The 16,783-nt window shown below is 46.7% G+C and overlaps 1 protein-coding gene across 2 annotated transcripts in view; it reads right to left on the reverse strand.

Annotated features, from left to right (window-relative positions):
- Positions 1-16,783, reverse strand: part of GLB1 (galactosidase beta 1) — an 82,830-nt gene that overhangs the window by 52,101 nt on the left and 13,946 nt on the right. For both annotated transcript variants that reach the window (XM_026496681.4, XM_026496682.4), the window contains exons 2-5: positions 7,880-8,049; positions 6,425-6,575; positions 5,810-5,870; positions 3,926-4,020 (exon numbers count right to left, since the gene is read on the reverse strand). In XM_026496681.4, the coding sequence (XP_026352466.2) occupies positions 3,926-4,020; positions 5,810-5,870; positions 6,425-6,575; positions 7,880-8,049 (477 nt within the window). The remainder of the gene's footprint in view (positions 1-3,925; positions 4,021-5,809; positions 5,871-6,424; positions 6,576-7,879; positions 8,050-16,783) is intronic.

Here is a 16,783-nt window from a genome sequence, read left to right on the forward strand (position 1 = left end):
TCCCTGTGCTAATACCGTCATGTTACAGGTTCGGACTGTAGCGAGAATGCCCAGCACCAAGAGCTTCACTGGTCCTGAAGCCACCTTGAAAAAGGAGGTGTTTGCCCCTCACACAGAGCAGAACCCCCCCCCCCCCAGGGCAACTGCTCCTGACACTTTAATTACTCCCACAGGCATCCCCTTGGAAATGCTTGAGAGCAACTTGAAGAAAAGCTTTGCAAATACTGTCATTTTCTTTTTCCCCCTCTTTTAATAAGATCTACTTGAGTGTCTGTGTGTTCCTTGGTCCTTTGGCCATCCACAAGTTCAGGGCTAGTTCCAGGGTCAGCCCGAGCAACTATGTGGGCCTGGAAACTTTGCACCTCGTGTTCCTTTCTGTTTACCCTCACACCCCAACGCAAGGCTCATTTAGGGTCACTTATTTTCTCAAGATTTACCCAGGGTCATGATGATGATTATCATGATTGTACATTGAAATAAACGGGCTTGTCATAAATGCATGAACACAACTTCGTTAGGTTGGACACATTTGCAAGACAGCTCAGAGCTGTGGGCACGGGGCACCGGAGGCCCAGCTGTCCACGTGCAAGTGTCAGCTCTGCCATTTCTCGTCCTTGGGGCTCCGCCCGTGAAACAGTACCATCTCCGTGAGGCCAACGAGCCTCCCTCCCCCGGGCTGCGATGAGGATTAACTGAGTCAGCTCGTGAATACCTGGCACCCAGTCAGTGCTCACCAAGCTACTCACATTCTATGTTAGTCAACCAGAGAGAAACAGGGGTGGTCGTAGACAGGGAAGGTAAAAAGGAAAACACAGACCAGTCACAGTGAGATTCAGAGGAACGCTTGAGTTTTCTAGAGCAAGGGATCGGTCAACCTTTTCAATCAAGGGCCACAGGGTGGGTATTTTGGGCTCTGTGGCCACATGTGTCTGTGCACCGCTGAACTCTGCTACTGATGTGCAAAAGCAGCCACAGCTCACACACGGACGACTGGGCGCGGCTACGCCAACATACCTTTATTTACAAAAACAGGCCATCGCGGGTCCTTGTTCGAGAGTAACCGTCTCATCCTGTAAGCTCCTTAATGAAGCAACCAGGCACCGTGGACTTTTAAAGCTGTTGATCTCACACAGCCCCGGGTGGAGGTAGGGCTGTCACCTCAGGACCAATACCCCGTAAATTGGATAAAGCGAAGTTGTGGGTGAAAGGTCCCCACTCCTAATGATTTTCACCTTGGATATTATTAATAGGCGCTTGTGGCTTTACTTATTTCAGGTGTGGTCTTGGTACAGACTGAGATAAACACCCACACAGACAAACCAGCTTAGGTGGTGCTGGTTTAGCTAATCCCTCCAGAAGAGAACACTTGCATATACGGCCGAGTCGTAAGGACGAGTTAAGGACCAGGCTGGGCTCTCTGCACCTCTACGACAATAGCCTCAGTTTTGCCCTGCCTGCAAACACATAGGCAAGGCCTCTTCAATCTCCCCAGGCACCCAGACAGAGCACCAACACGGTGAACTAAATAAAGCATCATTTTGCCCCATGGCCTGAATGCAGACAGAGACAGAAATCAGCTTGTTAAAAAAAATAAGATTTTATTTATTTATTTGACAGACAGAGAGAGCACAAGCAGAGGGAGCAGCAGAGGCAGAAGGAGAAGCAGACTCCCCGCTGAGCAGAGAGCCCGCTGTAGGGCTCAATCCCAGGACTCTAAGATCATACCTGAGCCGAAGGCAGTTGCTTAGCTGACTCAGCCACCCAGGCATCCCCAGAAACCAGCTTTTACAGAAACCTTGGCATGCCGAAATACTGTCTACCAATGCCAACTTTCTAACCCATCAGCTTCTATTCCATTTCAGAGCCACTTGGTAGGCTTCTGAGGAATACCCACTGGCTGCCAGTCACATATGTGGAGAGCAGAAGAGAGTGGAGACACCTGTGGTCAGGGATGAACACTGACAAACCACCACAAGTACCTCACAAACGGAGGCTCTAACAGAGGTTCTGAGAGTCATGTGGATGCCAACTAAGCCAACTAGAAAGGCTTCCAAACGGTACCTATGGGCACTGCCCTCAAATGTCAAGAGGCCACCATGAATTTGGTATACAGTAGGAAGAATTTTTTTTTAGATTTTACTTATGAGAGAGACAGAGGGAGAGAGAGAGCAAGAGCAGGGGAAAAGGGAGCAGGAGAAACAGACTCTCTGCTGAACAGGGAGCCTGATGCGGGGCTGGATCCCAGGACCCCAGGATCATGACCTGAGCTGAAGTCAGATGCTTAACCAACTGAGCCACCCAGCTGCTCCAAAGAATTTTTAATGATATGAAAAAATGCTTATGACATCAGACTAAAGTAAGAAAAGTCAGGTAAGAAACTGGTCACACAGTTTAAACTGACTTTGTAAAAAGAAATTTTTTTAAAGGCACGAAAAATTTCAAGGAAATCTCCCCAAAATATGAAGAACTTACTTCTGGCTCCTGGCATCTAAGTGACAATTACGGTTTTTCTGTCTTCTTATATTCTTCTATACTTCCCACACTTACTTGTTAATTTAGTAGTCAAGGGGCAAACGGACTAGGTGGCATTCAAGCAGGTGGAGTTGTGAAAGGCGGAAGAGGAGGAGGCTGAGTCCCCGGGGAGGACCCACAGTCAAGTTCAGGCCATTGGAGGCTGCCAGGGATTCATGCAAGAAATGCCCCCAGTGCAGCCAACACTGGTCTCCTCTGCGGAGTTCATATTTGATTATGCTTTTTGTGGCATTTCAATAACCAAAAGGTACAGAAAAGTTGTGAGCAAAAATTAAAAGTTATTTGGAAAGAAGCAGAGACTAAAAAATGAGGAAGACTAAAAAAAAACTAAGATTAAGAGAAAGGAAGAAGACCCAGCCACGCAAAGACACACTCAAGTTGCAGCCTTGAAGTCTTCGTACAGAAAAATGGGCTCCTGTACGCTTAACCAGTATAGACTCAAGACAGGTGGAGGGGCATTCGGGAGTCCTTGGACATCCCTCTGGGAGCAGCAACCTGGCCTCTCTTCACCGTGTAGGGTCGGAATGGTCCCTCTGGCCAGGTCTGCCTTCTCATTGCCTCATTCGACCTCTACCTGCAGGCCAAGACAGTGGCCATGCTCCCTTCCCACAGTGAGCATCCCTACAACTGTTCATGGTATCACTCCTAAGAAGGAAATCTTGGCCACACTTCTGTAGGGAGTGCCACACTGCACCCCATTGTTTCAGGATGCAGCCAGTGTTACATTTACTCCTTGGCAAATGACTAATGAACATGCTTTAATGTTTTACCTAAGGAATTTTGCAAACATCACAAATTGTTGAAGGTCAAGGGTCCCAAATTTTCACATGGAAAATACTTGGCGCATGATCTCCCCGCTATCTGTCTTTGCAGTACAAAGAACAGATGGAAGAAGGAGAGTGGGGGGCAGGAAGTGGGAGGGGAACTATAATGCCCCCCAGTTCACCACATCCTCTTTCCAGGCCAGCATGAACAGACAGCCTAAGCAGGGCAGACACCACAGCATCTCAATCTGTACTGCACCCCGCAGCCAGAGACACTAGAGAGGCCACAGGCTCCGTGGACCTTCGGGCCTATGCTGCAGTCCGGATTCTGCTACCTGCCAGCTGGGTGAGCTTGGCCAAGTCACTCAACCTCTTTGAAGTTCTTCTTTTAAAAGAGACAGTGGCTGGGATAATTGAATAGGGCAGGGCTGTCAGCACAGAGCCTGGTGTACAGCAGGCATCCAAAATGATAATGCCTCCCCAAAATGCAGCTTCAGTAAAATCACTGGCTGTGGCATTGCCTCGCCAAGAAACAGACTTGTGAGGCTCAGAGCTGCCTCACTCCTGGATATACCGTGGAGGATGAAAGCCTTCCCCCGCCGCCTGCCCCTGCTCATCTCTGAGGTTACCTGCACGGTTATGATCGGCCCTCCATTCTGATAGAGCAGAGGCTTCATCTTGGGCAGGAGGACTCCCAACCACTTGTCCACGGCTGCAAGGTAATCTGGAAAACAAGACAGGTTAACTCCACTCCACACCTGTGCCTGCCAACAGACACAAGGCCGCCCCATTACCCTAGAGCTGGCAGCTGAGACCAGCATAGGCTGGATTCAATGACTATGTGAGTTGGGGTAGCTGCATGCACTGCAAGTCTCCTAGAAGTTGTCCTTCAAGGCGGCATCTACTCAACGAGCTCTCAGTGGACAAGCAGCCGTATGCACGGTATCCCTCCTCGCCACTACACACCAAGCCTGGAGCGCAGGATGCATCCAGCCCGTGTTTGTTGAATGAAGAAAAGAGTGCAGGAATGATGTGTCTTTCTCTCTGTCAGAGTAGGGTGGGTTGTTTTTCCTTTTTATTTTATTTTATTAATTTATTTTCAATTTTTTAAATTTAAATTCTATTTAGTTAACGTATAGCTATTAGTTTCGGAGGTAGAGTTTAGTGATTCATCAGTTGCATGGAACACCCAGTGCTCATTATATCAAGTGCCCTACTTGACGCCCACCACCCAGTTACCCCATCCCCCCACCCACCTCCCCTCTCCAGCAACCCTCAGTTTGTACTTTTTTTTTAAGAGTCTCTCATGGTTTGCCTCCCTGTTTTTGTCTTGCTTTGTTTTGCTTTGTTTTTCCTTCCCTTCCCCTATGTTCATTTGTTTTGTTTCTTAAATCCCACATATGAGTGAGATTGTATGGTATTTGTCTTTCTCTGACAAACTTATACTCTCTAGTTCTATCCATGTCATTGTAAATGGCAAGATTTCATTCTTTTTGATTGCTGAGTAATAGTCCATTTTGTGTGTGTGTGTGTGTGTGTGTGTGTGTGTGTGTACACACCACAACTTTATCCATTCATCTGTCGATGGACATCTGGGCTCTTTCCATATTTTGGCTATTGTGGACATTGCTGCTATAAACATTGGGGTGCAGGTGCCCCTTCACCATTTCTCCAAAGAAGACATATGAATGGCCAACAGACACATGAAAAAAATGCTCAACATCACTCGGCATCAGGGAAATACAAATCAAAACCACAATGAGATACCACCTCACAGCGGTCAGAATGGCTAAAATTAACAAGTCAGGAAACAACAGATGTGGGCGAGGCTCTGGAGAAAGGGGATCCCTCTTACACTGTTGGTGGGAATACAAGCCGGTGCAGCCACTGTGGAAAACAGTGTGGAGGTTCCTCAAAAAGTTGTAAATAGAGCTACTCTATGACCCAGCGACTGCATTACTGGGTGCTTTTCCTTTTTATTTTAATTTAATCAATGTTAGCTGCTTTTATCACCATCTCCAACCTGGCATCACCAGGAAAAACCGAAGTCTTCGGAAGATAGAAATGCAGCTAAATGAAACCTTCTGATCTGGGTTTACAGCTAAAATAATTTCTCGTTGTTTAAAAAGACAAGAAAAAGACTTCATTTATAGATCACTCTGTAAAGGGAGACAAATGAATGGCTATTTTGATTAGCGAGATGCTATCACTGGCCATGTAATTTATTGAGAAAGTAGGAAGAGAAAGCATTAAAGTGAGTTGGTAAACCACAAACAGGGCCCAACGCCAGTTCAAAGTTACCAGTTTATCAGCAAGATCTGGTCAAATGGTTCAAGCGAGCCTTACTTCCTACACATGCGTGCCTGCAGTGGACAGTGATTAACCCTCGCGCTTCCAGTAAGCTTTCAGAGGTGCCTGTACAGAAGTATCCCAGCCTTCAAAATACCTGACGCTTGTGATATAAAATGTCTAAAGACATCATAAATTCTCTCGAGACACCTGTGACAACTTACCTGGATCCGAAGAACGGAGAATAATAGATTCTTTTAATAATAGCCAAGCAGGTAATCCTCCCTAGGGTGGGGGGGGGGAGAAAAGAAGAAGAGAAAAGCCATTATAAGGTCTGGGGACGGCGGAGGAGATAGGAATGACTCTTGGCAGTGAGGGAAAAGAAGGAAAGTTTCACAGAGAAGGGATATGAACTGGGCTTTCTGGTTTATAACTTTCAAGGAAATTAGAAACTGTAACACAGTGAAAGTCAGATGACTTCACATGAATGCAGTGTTTGGAGAATCAAAGCCTTTGTAGAGATTATTCCACTTAACTTCACCACTACCTTATGAGGGAACCAGAGCCCATACCATTAACTGCTTTTCACGGTGGGGCAACAGAGCTACCTGAGCGAGCACCAAAGGAGGACACGTGCCTCTGACCCTTACTGGGTCCTCCCTGCCGAGGCACCTCCCGAGTAAAGGACACCCGTGCTGGCTACAGTCACAGGCTCAGCCGTATCTGGAGTTAGAGACTTACTTAAACTGCTTTACCTCACTTTCCCCCAGACCCCTGCCCGTCAGCCCACCCCTGTTGGGACGCACCAGCCAGGCAGAGCCCAGTCTAGACGTACTCACCATGTCCCACTCTGCACAGATGTAGGGTCCAGGCCTCAGGATGACCAGCAGTCCCAGCTCATGGGCCAGCTTAATAAAATATTCCACATCGTGTTCCCCAGAAAACTGGTACTGTCCTGGCTGGGGCTCGTGAAAGTTCCAGGGCACGTACCTGCCGAGACACACAGTCCCTTCTTGGAAAAAGCTCAAAAATCCAGCAATTTCTGAACTGGCGGTAGAAGTGTAAACCCTTAGACACTCACACAGCTCCGTTTAGCAGCCCCTTGGGAAACAGGCCTTGTTTCAAGTTTTCTCAGCAGTTACCCAAGTGAACCAAACTTGGTTTAAGTTTATGACCCACAAAGAATACCCATTCCTATTTAATGACTTAAAAAAAAAACACAGAATTACATGACCATGAATTACTACTATGTAAAAATCAGGTATGCCTGTGTAAGGCTGAGGGAAAATGAAAAAATCTATGCTAAGGTAATAAGAGGTATACTTATTTTTTTGAAAATGCTTTTTAAGAAAAGTAAAAAAAAACCTCTGACCCCTGTGTCCTCCTGTAAAAGATTTTGTCAGGAAGGGCACGCAGGAAGTAAAGTGACAAAAACTTCTACCAGTTCCCCCGGCTTCCTTCAGCATAGGCCACGAACTGCATTACAAAGCTACCTACTGCCATCACATAGGTCTCTGGATGACCCCTGGTTCGTGGCCTTTTCCCACAATCCCATGGCTTCAGGGCTCCCTGGGACAGATAGCCGTGGTCCCCCAGAGGTAAGTGTTAAACTGCAGGTAGGTCCCTAGGGCCCCAGGAATCTGCCTCTGCATTCTTCTCACCCCTTATCTTGAAAAGGCTATCAGCAATCCTCATCAGTTGTGCGAAAACCAGAGTGGCCAGCCACCCCAACTTTCCCCCAAGTTAGTCACCATGCAACAGCAGAAGAGATGAGAGATAGTTATTGGGGTAATTCTGTAACTCTAGGCTATAGAATTACCCCAGCAGAACCACAAAGAGAAACTGGGTTTCAGGAATCTACCTAACGTGGCATATGCCCCCAAGAGCCGAGGGAAGCTTGGCTGCCTACACCACCACTACCTTCAAACTCTAGGGAGACCTCTGGCCAAAAATAGGCGCTTGGGTAGATTTCAGTTTCACCAGCTGTAAATGGGAATGAAGCACTGGAATCCTTCATGGAAAGCGCCCTGCACAAGATAAATGCTCAATCACTGTAACTCGCCTTTGCCTTTTTGAGTGGAGGTTCATTTTTTATGATTTCCAGTGACAAAGTTCAAGAGCGGAAGAAGTAGTTAATCCAATCGAGCTCTTGCCAAGCCCCTCCCAGAACACAAGATTATGCTGTGTCCCATTCTGAAGAAGGAAAGAGCTAGCTGCACAGAGAAATGCAGCCGCGCCCTCTCTCCAGGTACAGGTGTCTAGGCCCAGGGGAGAGCCCAGTGCTTCCTACTTACGTCTGGATGGCGTTCAGCCCGGCCATCTTCATCTTCAGCAGCCGATCCTTCCAGTAGAAGCGGGGCACGCGGGCATAGTGAATGCTTCCCGAGATGTAGCGGAAGGGCTGGCCATCCTTCAGGAAGCGGTTGTGACTGTAGTCAATCTCGAACGTCCTTTGGGAAGCTTTCTACAGAGCAAGGATGGGACCACATGAGAACTTCCACCTTCTGCATTTCGGAAGCAGACACTCTGACCATGGCAAACGGCTACCTGCCTCTTTCATTGGCAGAATTTACTGATGGAGTTAATGCCTGGCTTCTGGGCTATAAAACAAAGCACTGTGAAGCCAGTGGCTAGTGCACCCAGGCAACCAAAATCATCAGGAAGGACCCATGTGCAGGACTCCAAAGGGTTTACCTTCCAGAGACCAGCATCAGTGTGACAATCGGTGGCTGAGACACAGAAGCTATATTCCTGTTGGAGGTGCCTCTCTTCTTGGTATAGCAAAGCCCAGTGTGCTGGGAGTAGAACACATACATAGATACCCTCCCTCCCTGTGGCTGTGACCAGTTGGAGCACTAGATGTACCTTGACAGTCATGTCACTGGGCTGAAAGCAACAGATGAGAAGCCTAAAGTCCCGGCTGGGGCTCTACGTCCTGCAGTGACTAGGCAAACGCCCTCTCTAACTGCATCTCTGCTTCCATAAACACCCAGGATGTCAGACTAAATGAACTCTAAGGCAGTATGTTTCAAATTACGGGCTGCAACCCAATTTGTGAATCATGAACCTAATTTGAGTGATGATTGGCACTTAAAAAAATTTTTTTTTGATTGGCACTTTTTTAAATGAAAGAGAATAGAAAATATCAGTGTACTGCACAAGTATTATTTTATGAAACTTTTGTAATATAAACATATACAGAGTTGCATTTGATGTGTGTCTCTACTGGGTTGCAATGAAACACATATTTCTAGCAAAATTAAAAAAAATCTAGGCAAATCAAATTTCGAGAAACACTGGGGATCAATTCAGAAGCTAAAATGCTAGCATTTGAAAGGGAAGCCGAAGGTTAGGTAGAATAGAACACTGCCCTCTGGTGGATGCAAAAAGGCAGCGAGGGGTCACAGGTGCCAGCGGAGAAACCGGTTAATTGCTTTCCTCCATTGTTGGTAAGATTCCTTGTGCAGCTTTAGGCTTTTTTAAATTTATTTTTTTTTTTTTAATTTTTTAAAAAGATTTTATTTTTTATTTCACAGAGATAGACAGCCAGCGAGAGAGGGAACACAAGCAGGGGGAGTGGGAGAGGAAGAAGCAGGCTTCCAGCGGAGGAGCCTGACGTGGGGCTCGATCCCATAACGCCGGGATCACGCCCTTAGCTGAAGGCAGACGCTTAATGACTGAGCCACCCAGGCACCCCAACTTTAGGCTTTTTTAAAAAAAAGCTTTTTTTCATAGCAGCACCACAGTCCATGACAGCTTTGGAGGCTTCCCTTGAAGCCATATCTGGAAGCAACTCTAAGAGCATAAGTCCTAGATCACACCTGGTCTGAAATCCAACTAGGGAGTTAAAGCATTGTGATGGAAACTTAAACAACACAGAGTAGATCGCTCAGGGGCAAATGGAAAGCTATACTGTATGTGAGTTCACTTCAATAAAGCTAACCATAAATAAATAAATAAATAAATAAATAATGTAAGAATCATTTCTAAAAAAAGGGCCAGAGCACCAATCTAATACCACTTTGTTCTTCTCGTAAACAAGGCTTTAACTCTCATTCAAAGGCGAGAAACTCCTGAAGAAACGAAAAATATAAAAGTTACTTCTTACACCAGTTGCCCCAATGATTTCAAAAACATTTTCACAGCACATATAAGATTAGGTGCCAAAAAAGGGTTTCCTCCACATTCTGTGAGTTCAGAGGTGGTGTATGAGATGGGGAAATTCCTTGGACAGGTAGAAAGGGGGTAAGCCACTGGGAAATGCAGAGGGCTGTCTGTAGCCCACTCGTCTAGGGGAAGGGGCTCAGAGGAGCAGAGGAGGTTGCTGAGACATGATCTTAGCAGACAATGGACTCTGGTTTTTGTCCCACTCAGCGGAGCACCACCCCTGCATTCAAACAATCCCAGAATCCAGTCCAAATATCTCCCTATCGTCCAATTACAAGTATTATCAATCACCTACTATGTGCTGAGTAATATCAGAGGGAGCCACACAGATGTGGCCACAGCCAAATATATACATATACATGTATATGTATACATACATACATGTAGAAATGATTCTACATGAAGCTTCCATGTCACATGGAACAGACCGGGTGCCAGCATCGTGAGACCCAGACAAAGTAAGGACAACACCATGATGCTGCACAGTAAGTTACACAGTATTAGTATCAATTATACCTCAGTAAAGCTGGGGTCAGGGTTAGAGCAGAATGCTGCAGTGGTGATAAAGGGCATGTAACCGGGAGTGGGGCATGAGGACAAATTTCCCAGATGGAGGAAGTCTGGCTCTCAACCTTGGCCACACATCAGAATCACCTGTGCAAACTTTTAAAGATAGCAAACTCAGGCCTCACCCCCAGACGTTCAGATTTTAATTGATCTTGAGTGGAGGCATCGGCATTTCTTAAAACTGCCCAGATGATGATGTCAGGTACAGCCAGGGTTGGGAACTTCTGGTCTGAGCTAAGCCCCAGGGTGAGGAGGAGCTGGGCGAGGCAAAGGGCACAGGAGGAGACAGTGTGTGGGGTGCAGAGAAGGAGCCCTAGAACGTCAGTACAGACAGCGCACGGCAGGGAGCTGAAGCAAAAATGGACCAGACCAAATGTGCCCTGACGTCCACATTCATGGGCCTGGGCTTTATGCCAAGAGCTGCGGGGAGCAACTTACACAGAAGACCATGTGAAAACATGCGGTTTCAAATGTCAGGCACTCTGACCTTTTCCTGAAGTGGCGAAAAGGAAACAGAGTCATGGCCCTTGGTGGCAGCAGTGAGGTAGGCAGTGGACAGGAGGTGGAACCCACAGGACGAGGGGGTGGTTGGATGTAGGACACAGGGGCTAACCTGAAGAGGCTCCCACGGTCTCAGGTGGAAAAATTGGGGGCGTTTAAAAAAAGAGAGACAGACTTAAAAGAGGCATCAAGTGGGGGAAATTAAAGACTGCATGGATATTAACACCTGTGAGTTACATGTACATGACTCCTCTGCTCAATGTCAGCCTCTTAAAACTGGAACAAGCAGACATTAGGTCCCTCATGTTGTGATTCAACAGGAAGCAGAGCCCCACCTAGAAGCCGTCCTCATTAATGAACTTGCACTCAACCAAACCTTAGTCTACGGATAGCTCAAGCAAGCAAAATATGCCAAATCCAAAAGGTAGGACATTCTCGAAGCCCAATGATAGAGTTGCTCCAACAGATTGATGGCATTAAAATCAAACAAAATAAAGAGAGTATTGTTAGAAAATAAAAGAGAATTTGAGAGGCATAATGACCCTAATGCAACATGGGAACCTGGTTTGGATCCTGATTCTCATGAACTGCAAAAAAACCCCCATGTTGAGACAGGGAACATCTGAACAGAGACCAGGCATTAGGTGGAATTAAAAGAATTACTGTTCATTCTGTTGGGTAAACAATGGCATGCTGATTGCACAACAGAAAAAAAAAGTTCTCATCAGTTAGAGATACAGACAGACGTTTTTATGAGTGGAATGACACAACTTCTGAGGTTACTACAGATGAAAAAGAAAAAGCAAACAAAAGAGCAGAGGCACACAGCAAAGCTGATCACTGTTGAAGCTGGATATAGACACATGGTATTCTCTCTTTGTTCATTCGTGTATTTGTTTTAATTGCAACACTGTTTAAACCAAGTTGTACCTCAAAATAAAGCCTTTTTCTTGGTTGTAAGAAAAACAAAACCATACGTTCATGAAAAGACTTGTAAGAAATGTTCACCGTAGCTTCATTCATAATTGTCTAAAACTGGAAGCAAATGTCCATCAACAGGAGAAACGATGTGCAAAGTTTGGTGTGGTCATACGATAGAATACTTCTCAGCAATAAAACAGAACCATTGGTGCTGCCAATGATATGGATAAGCATCAAAATTGTCATGCTGAGTGAAAGAAGCCCTATGCAAAAGGTTCATACTGTATGAGCCCCTTTATATGGGGGCTCTAGAACAGGCAATCTGATCTATGGTGCGAAAAAAATCAGAGTAGTTGTTGCCTTGGGGGGGGGGCAAGGCACATATTGCTTGGTAAGAAACATGAGGGAGCCTTCTTCTAATGGTAATGGTAATCTAGCTGAATACGGGTTTCAGATTATACAGGTGTGTGCATTTCTCAATACTCATCAAAGGGTGCCCTTGAGATTTGTATATTGCATTGTATGTAAAGTTTACCTTATGGGGAAACAGAGCTACAAAGAAATTTTCACCTCTAATTAATGATAGAGGACATGCTTGGAGGGGAAAGTACACCGATGCCTGCCACTTACTTTGGAACACATCCAAAAAATAAGATGGATTGATGGGTGGATGGAGGCATAGATCGATAGTAATATGTTAATGGTAGAATCTGGATGGTGAGTATAAAATTCTTTCAACTCTATGTGTGAACATGTTTCCTAATAAAATGTTGACACAAATAAAGAAGGGGGGATTGAAGAAAGGTATTCAAAAGGTACAAACTTCCAGCTAAAAGATAAATAAGCACTAGAGATGAAATGTACAACATGGTTAACCACAGTTAACACTGCTGTGTGATGCATAAGAAAGTTGTGAAGAGGATAAATCCTTGGGGCACCTGGGTGGCTCAGTCAGTTGAGTGTCCAACTCTTGGTTTCGCTCAGGTTGTGATCTCAGGGTTCTGGGATTGAGCCCTGTAAGGCTTGGCACTTGGCATGGGGTCTGCTTGTCCCTCTCCCTCTGCTCCTTGCCCTCTCTCATAAATAAATAAAATCTTTTTTTTAAGATTTTATTTATTTGAGAGAGCGAGAGAGCATGCACATGAGCAGGGGGAGAGGAAGAAGCAGACTCCTCGATGAGAAGGGAGCCTGGTGCAGAGCTCAATCCCAGGACCCTGAGATCATCACCTGAGCTGAAGGCAGCCGCTTAAGTGACTGAGCCACCTAGGAACCCCTCATAAATAAATAAAATCTTAAAAAAAAAAAAGGAGGGTAAATCCTACAAGTCCTTATCGCAAGGAAAAAACTTTTTTCCTTTTCTTCTTTTTTTCTTTGCTTTCCATTGTATCTATATGAGAAGACTGACACTAGCTGAACATACTGTGGTGATCATTTCACAATATATGTAAATCACAACATCATGCTGTACAGACTTAAACTGATGGGGGTGTCTGGGTGGCTTAGTTGTTCAGCATCTGCCTTCGGCTCAGGTCATGATCCCAGGGTCCCGCATCCAGCTCCCAGCTCGGCCGGAAGCCTGCCTCTCCCTCTCCCACTCCCCCTGTTGTGTTCCCTCTCTCGCTGCCTCTCTCTCTGTCAAATAAATAAAATAAAATCTTAAAAAAAAAAAAGTGGACTGATGAGGGGTGCCTGTTTGGCACAGTGGGTTGAGCGACGGACTCCTGATTTCGGCTCAGGCCATGATCTCAGGATCATGAGATCGAGCCCTGCACCAGGCTCCATGCTCAGCGGGGAGTCTGCTTAAGATTCTCTCCGTCTCCCCCCGCCCCTCCCCCTGCTTATGCATGCACAGGCACACAAGTGCACTGTCTATAAATAAATAAATATTTTTTAAAAAGTGGACTGATGAAATAAATTATGGTTTCTATGGTAAGGGCATTGTACATGAATGTATGCATATGCACATACACACCATAAAGTATTATGTAGCTCCTGAGACTAATGAGATGCTCTTGACCTTGCAGAAAGATCTTTGATACATAAAGAGTAAAAAGAGAAGGTTGAGAAGTGTTTTTTAAAGCGTACCTATGTCAGCTGCAGCCCTTATGGACAGTCGTGTGAGCTCAGTATGCTCTGTTCTGACAGTGTCTCAGCTCAGACCCACACCCTGGGAATTTGTGCCTACCTGCCCCACCAAAGGAACCTGCTCGCCCCAGGATCCAGGAGTGCTGGGGTGCCCATGCCCCTCGGGCAAACCCTCAACCAACGGGGGTGAACAGCTGCATCTTTTAGGCAGACAATGCTGGAGATGTTCTGTGTACCTTGCAGGAGATCCTGGCAGAATCCTGGCCCTACTGCCCACAGCGAGAACCATGATACATCCACATACAGACTTCTGCTTCTTGCCACCTGTGCCTTGTGCCTGCATTCTTGGATCACTTCTCAGATCACCCGCACTCAAGCCCTTGTTTCACGTTTTGCTTCTAAAAGAACCCAAATTAAGACAGTGGGTACCAGGATCGGCCTACACAGCAGACCCTCAGGCTGTGAAGCTATACCTGGATTTCTCATTTCCATCAAACAGCAACAAGAACCCTACCGTGGTGTTAAAGTGGGTGGTGATACCCCACATTATGCAATTCTAAGGTCCTCATCTGTGCTGGACTTGGGTCGAGGTGGGGAGTGGGCACTTCCACGATTTCCACTTGGCTCTTCCCTCCATAATGCCTCTGACTGACGGTGTGCGTTCTGGGGGCTGTTAAGTAAAACCATCCCAGTTTGTAGTCAGGACCAAGAGGAGGTACAGGTGGAAGTGGAGGAGTTGGCATCGACATTAGCTCTACCCCTGGAATGGGGTGGGTGGTGGTAGGTACTGGTAATTACAAGGATTGTGAAGTTGGCTGATTTTTATTAACAGATTTGGAAGCTTTGAAGAAAGATTGCCTGATGGGATCAACATCCACTCCAGGCATTCTGTGATGCCGGAAGTTTCTGTGGCCATATTTAAAGAGACTATGTCTCCAGCCAGAAGGGTAAGGCTCAGGAGTTAACCATGTGGGTACACTGGGAGAGGACCTTGAGGGGCAGAATGTAAGGCCGGCTAGAGGGAAGTTTACGGACACAGTGCACTTTCCCATGACCTGTGAGTTACCACCTTGATAAAGGTATCTTAACCCAGTTCCAATGCTGTTGGAACCCATTTCCCTGGAACCTGGGCATGATGCTGGCCTATGGGGAACGAGGTGGAGATGCCGGGATGAGCTTGGCATCCCGAGGGATGTGTGAGATGTCTCAAAGAGATGGGAATGTAAAAATGGTGACCAGACAACCCACCACCCGACTATATCCCCAGGACAGGCCAGAGAACACTCCCTTCAGGAAGGAATGCACTACTGAGGAGGGCCCCGGCAACCTCCAGAAGCCCAGTGAGGCTGTCCTCTGTAAGTGAGGGATGACAGAAAATGCTGCTGTGGCACTAAGAATGACGAGACTCTGGCATAACCAGAGAGGGACCACATAACCACCACAACGACCAGCTAGGCCAGAGTGCAACCAGGGTGTGTCGACCAGTGGCGATCTCAGGCAAAGCCTCATAAACCACAGCATTTCCAGTGGGTGGGATGATTGGGTAACCAGCAGGGGTGCTGCCTGACGTGTCTAACAAGGAAAAAAAAATCAAGAACTCATGAGCAACAGGCTGATGTCAGCCACTGCAATGGAAAATTCTGATTCCTTCCTCCAGTTCCCAGCTCTGGGGCAGCCTCTCCAACAAACAGCCAATTGACTGAAGAGAGGGTTAGACAGATCCCTTGAGGAAGAACCCTGTGATGCCACTCCAGTACACACAATGAATAGTCCCCTAATCCTTTCCCAATAGGACTCGGGCACCTGCATCCTCAGGAAAATGGCCCCCCAGACCCTCTGGGGTTGGTTGGATACACCTGAGCTGACATACCAGGGTATTCTGAAATGTGATGGCATTCACTGCTCTTTAGGAGACTGGGGAGAAAGGGAGCCACAGCCCAGGTCTTTCTACGTGGGTCCAACAAGTCAGAGGGCCTGTCCTATGGTGATTTCCCTGGTCCTGACTACAAACTGGGATGGTTTTACTTAGCCCCCAGAACCCACACCGTCAGTCAGAGGCATTATGGAGGGAAGAGCCAAGTGGAAATCGGGGAAGTGCCCACTCCCCACCTCGACCCAAGATAAATCTGAAGCAAGCCCACAATTCCTCCCAGAACGGCAGATCCTCATATCCGTTCCACAAAGACTCACAAAACATTCTCATCATATCCCTATTCCTATCACATGTGCGCCCCTGCAAAAAGCAGACAGATCATGGTGGATGATGGTGGGCTACTAACTGAGCCAAGGGGAAACCCAAGCGGCACCTGCCGTGTGGGTGCAGTATTATAACCGGAGCAGTCAATGCAGCCCCTGACGTTTGGTCTGTGGCTAATGTTCTACTCTTTTCAAAACCATCAGCAGAAAGGATCAAAAGCAGTTTGTCTGTAAGTGGGCAGGATAGCAGTACACATTCTCTCTCTTGTCCCAGGGCCCCCCTAACTGCCTCACTCTCTCCCATGAGAGACCCTGGTCATCAGCACATCCCATGGGCTGTCACACTGGTCTGATAAACAACATCATGTTTCTTGGACCTAGGGAGCAATGACAAGTCTCTGAAACTGAGGCTTGGAAAAGCAGCACAGAGTGGAGTGACAGGGACGGCCACGGAAGCAGCATGACCTAAGAGACAGCTTCCAAATGGTGACTGTCACAGCCAAGGTCAATAGGGAAAATCCGCCTCGGGTCTCCAATGTGACCCCTCCCCACACTGAAGGACCTGAGAGGATCCCGCCTAAAAGGGCCAGCCTCCTTAGTATCTCTGAGCTGTGGGACCTCTGTCAGAGGTAAGGTAATTGATGTACTGTATGGTGACCAACATAACATAATGAAGAATTATAATAATAATAATAATAAGAAGAAGAAGTAAGGTAATTGAGAAATGTCGGGGGAGAAGGGAAGAGGGAACCTGCTTTCAG

This window comes from Ursus arctos, unplaced genomic scaffold (genome assembly GCF_023065955.2).
Source record: "Ursus arctos isolate Adak ecotype North America unplaced genomic scaffold, UrsArc2.0 scaffold_20, whole genome shotgun sequence".
NCBI classification, from domain to species: domain Eukaryota; kingdom Metazoa; phylum Chordata; class Mammalia; order Carnivora; family Ursidae; genus Ursus; species Ursus arctos.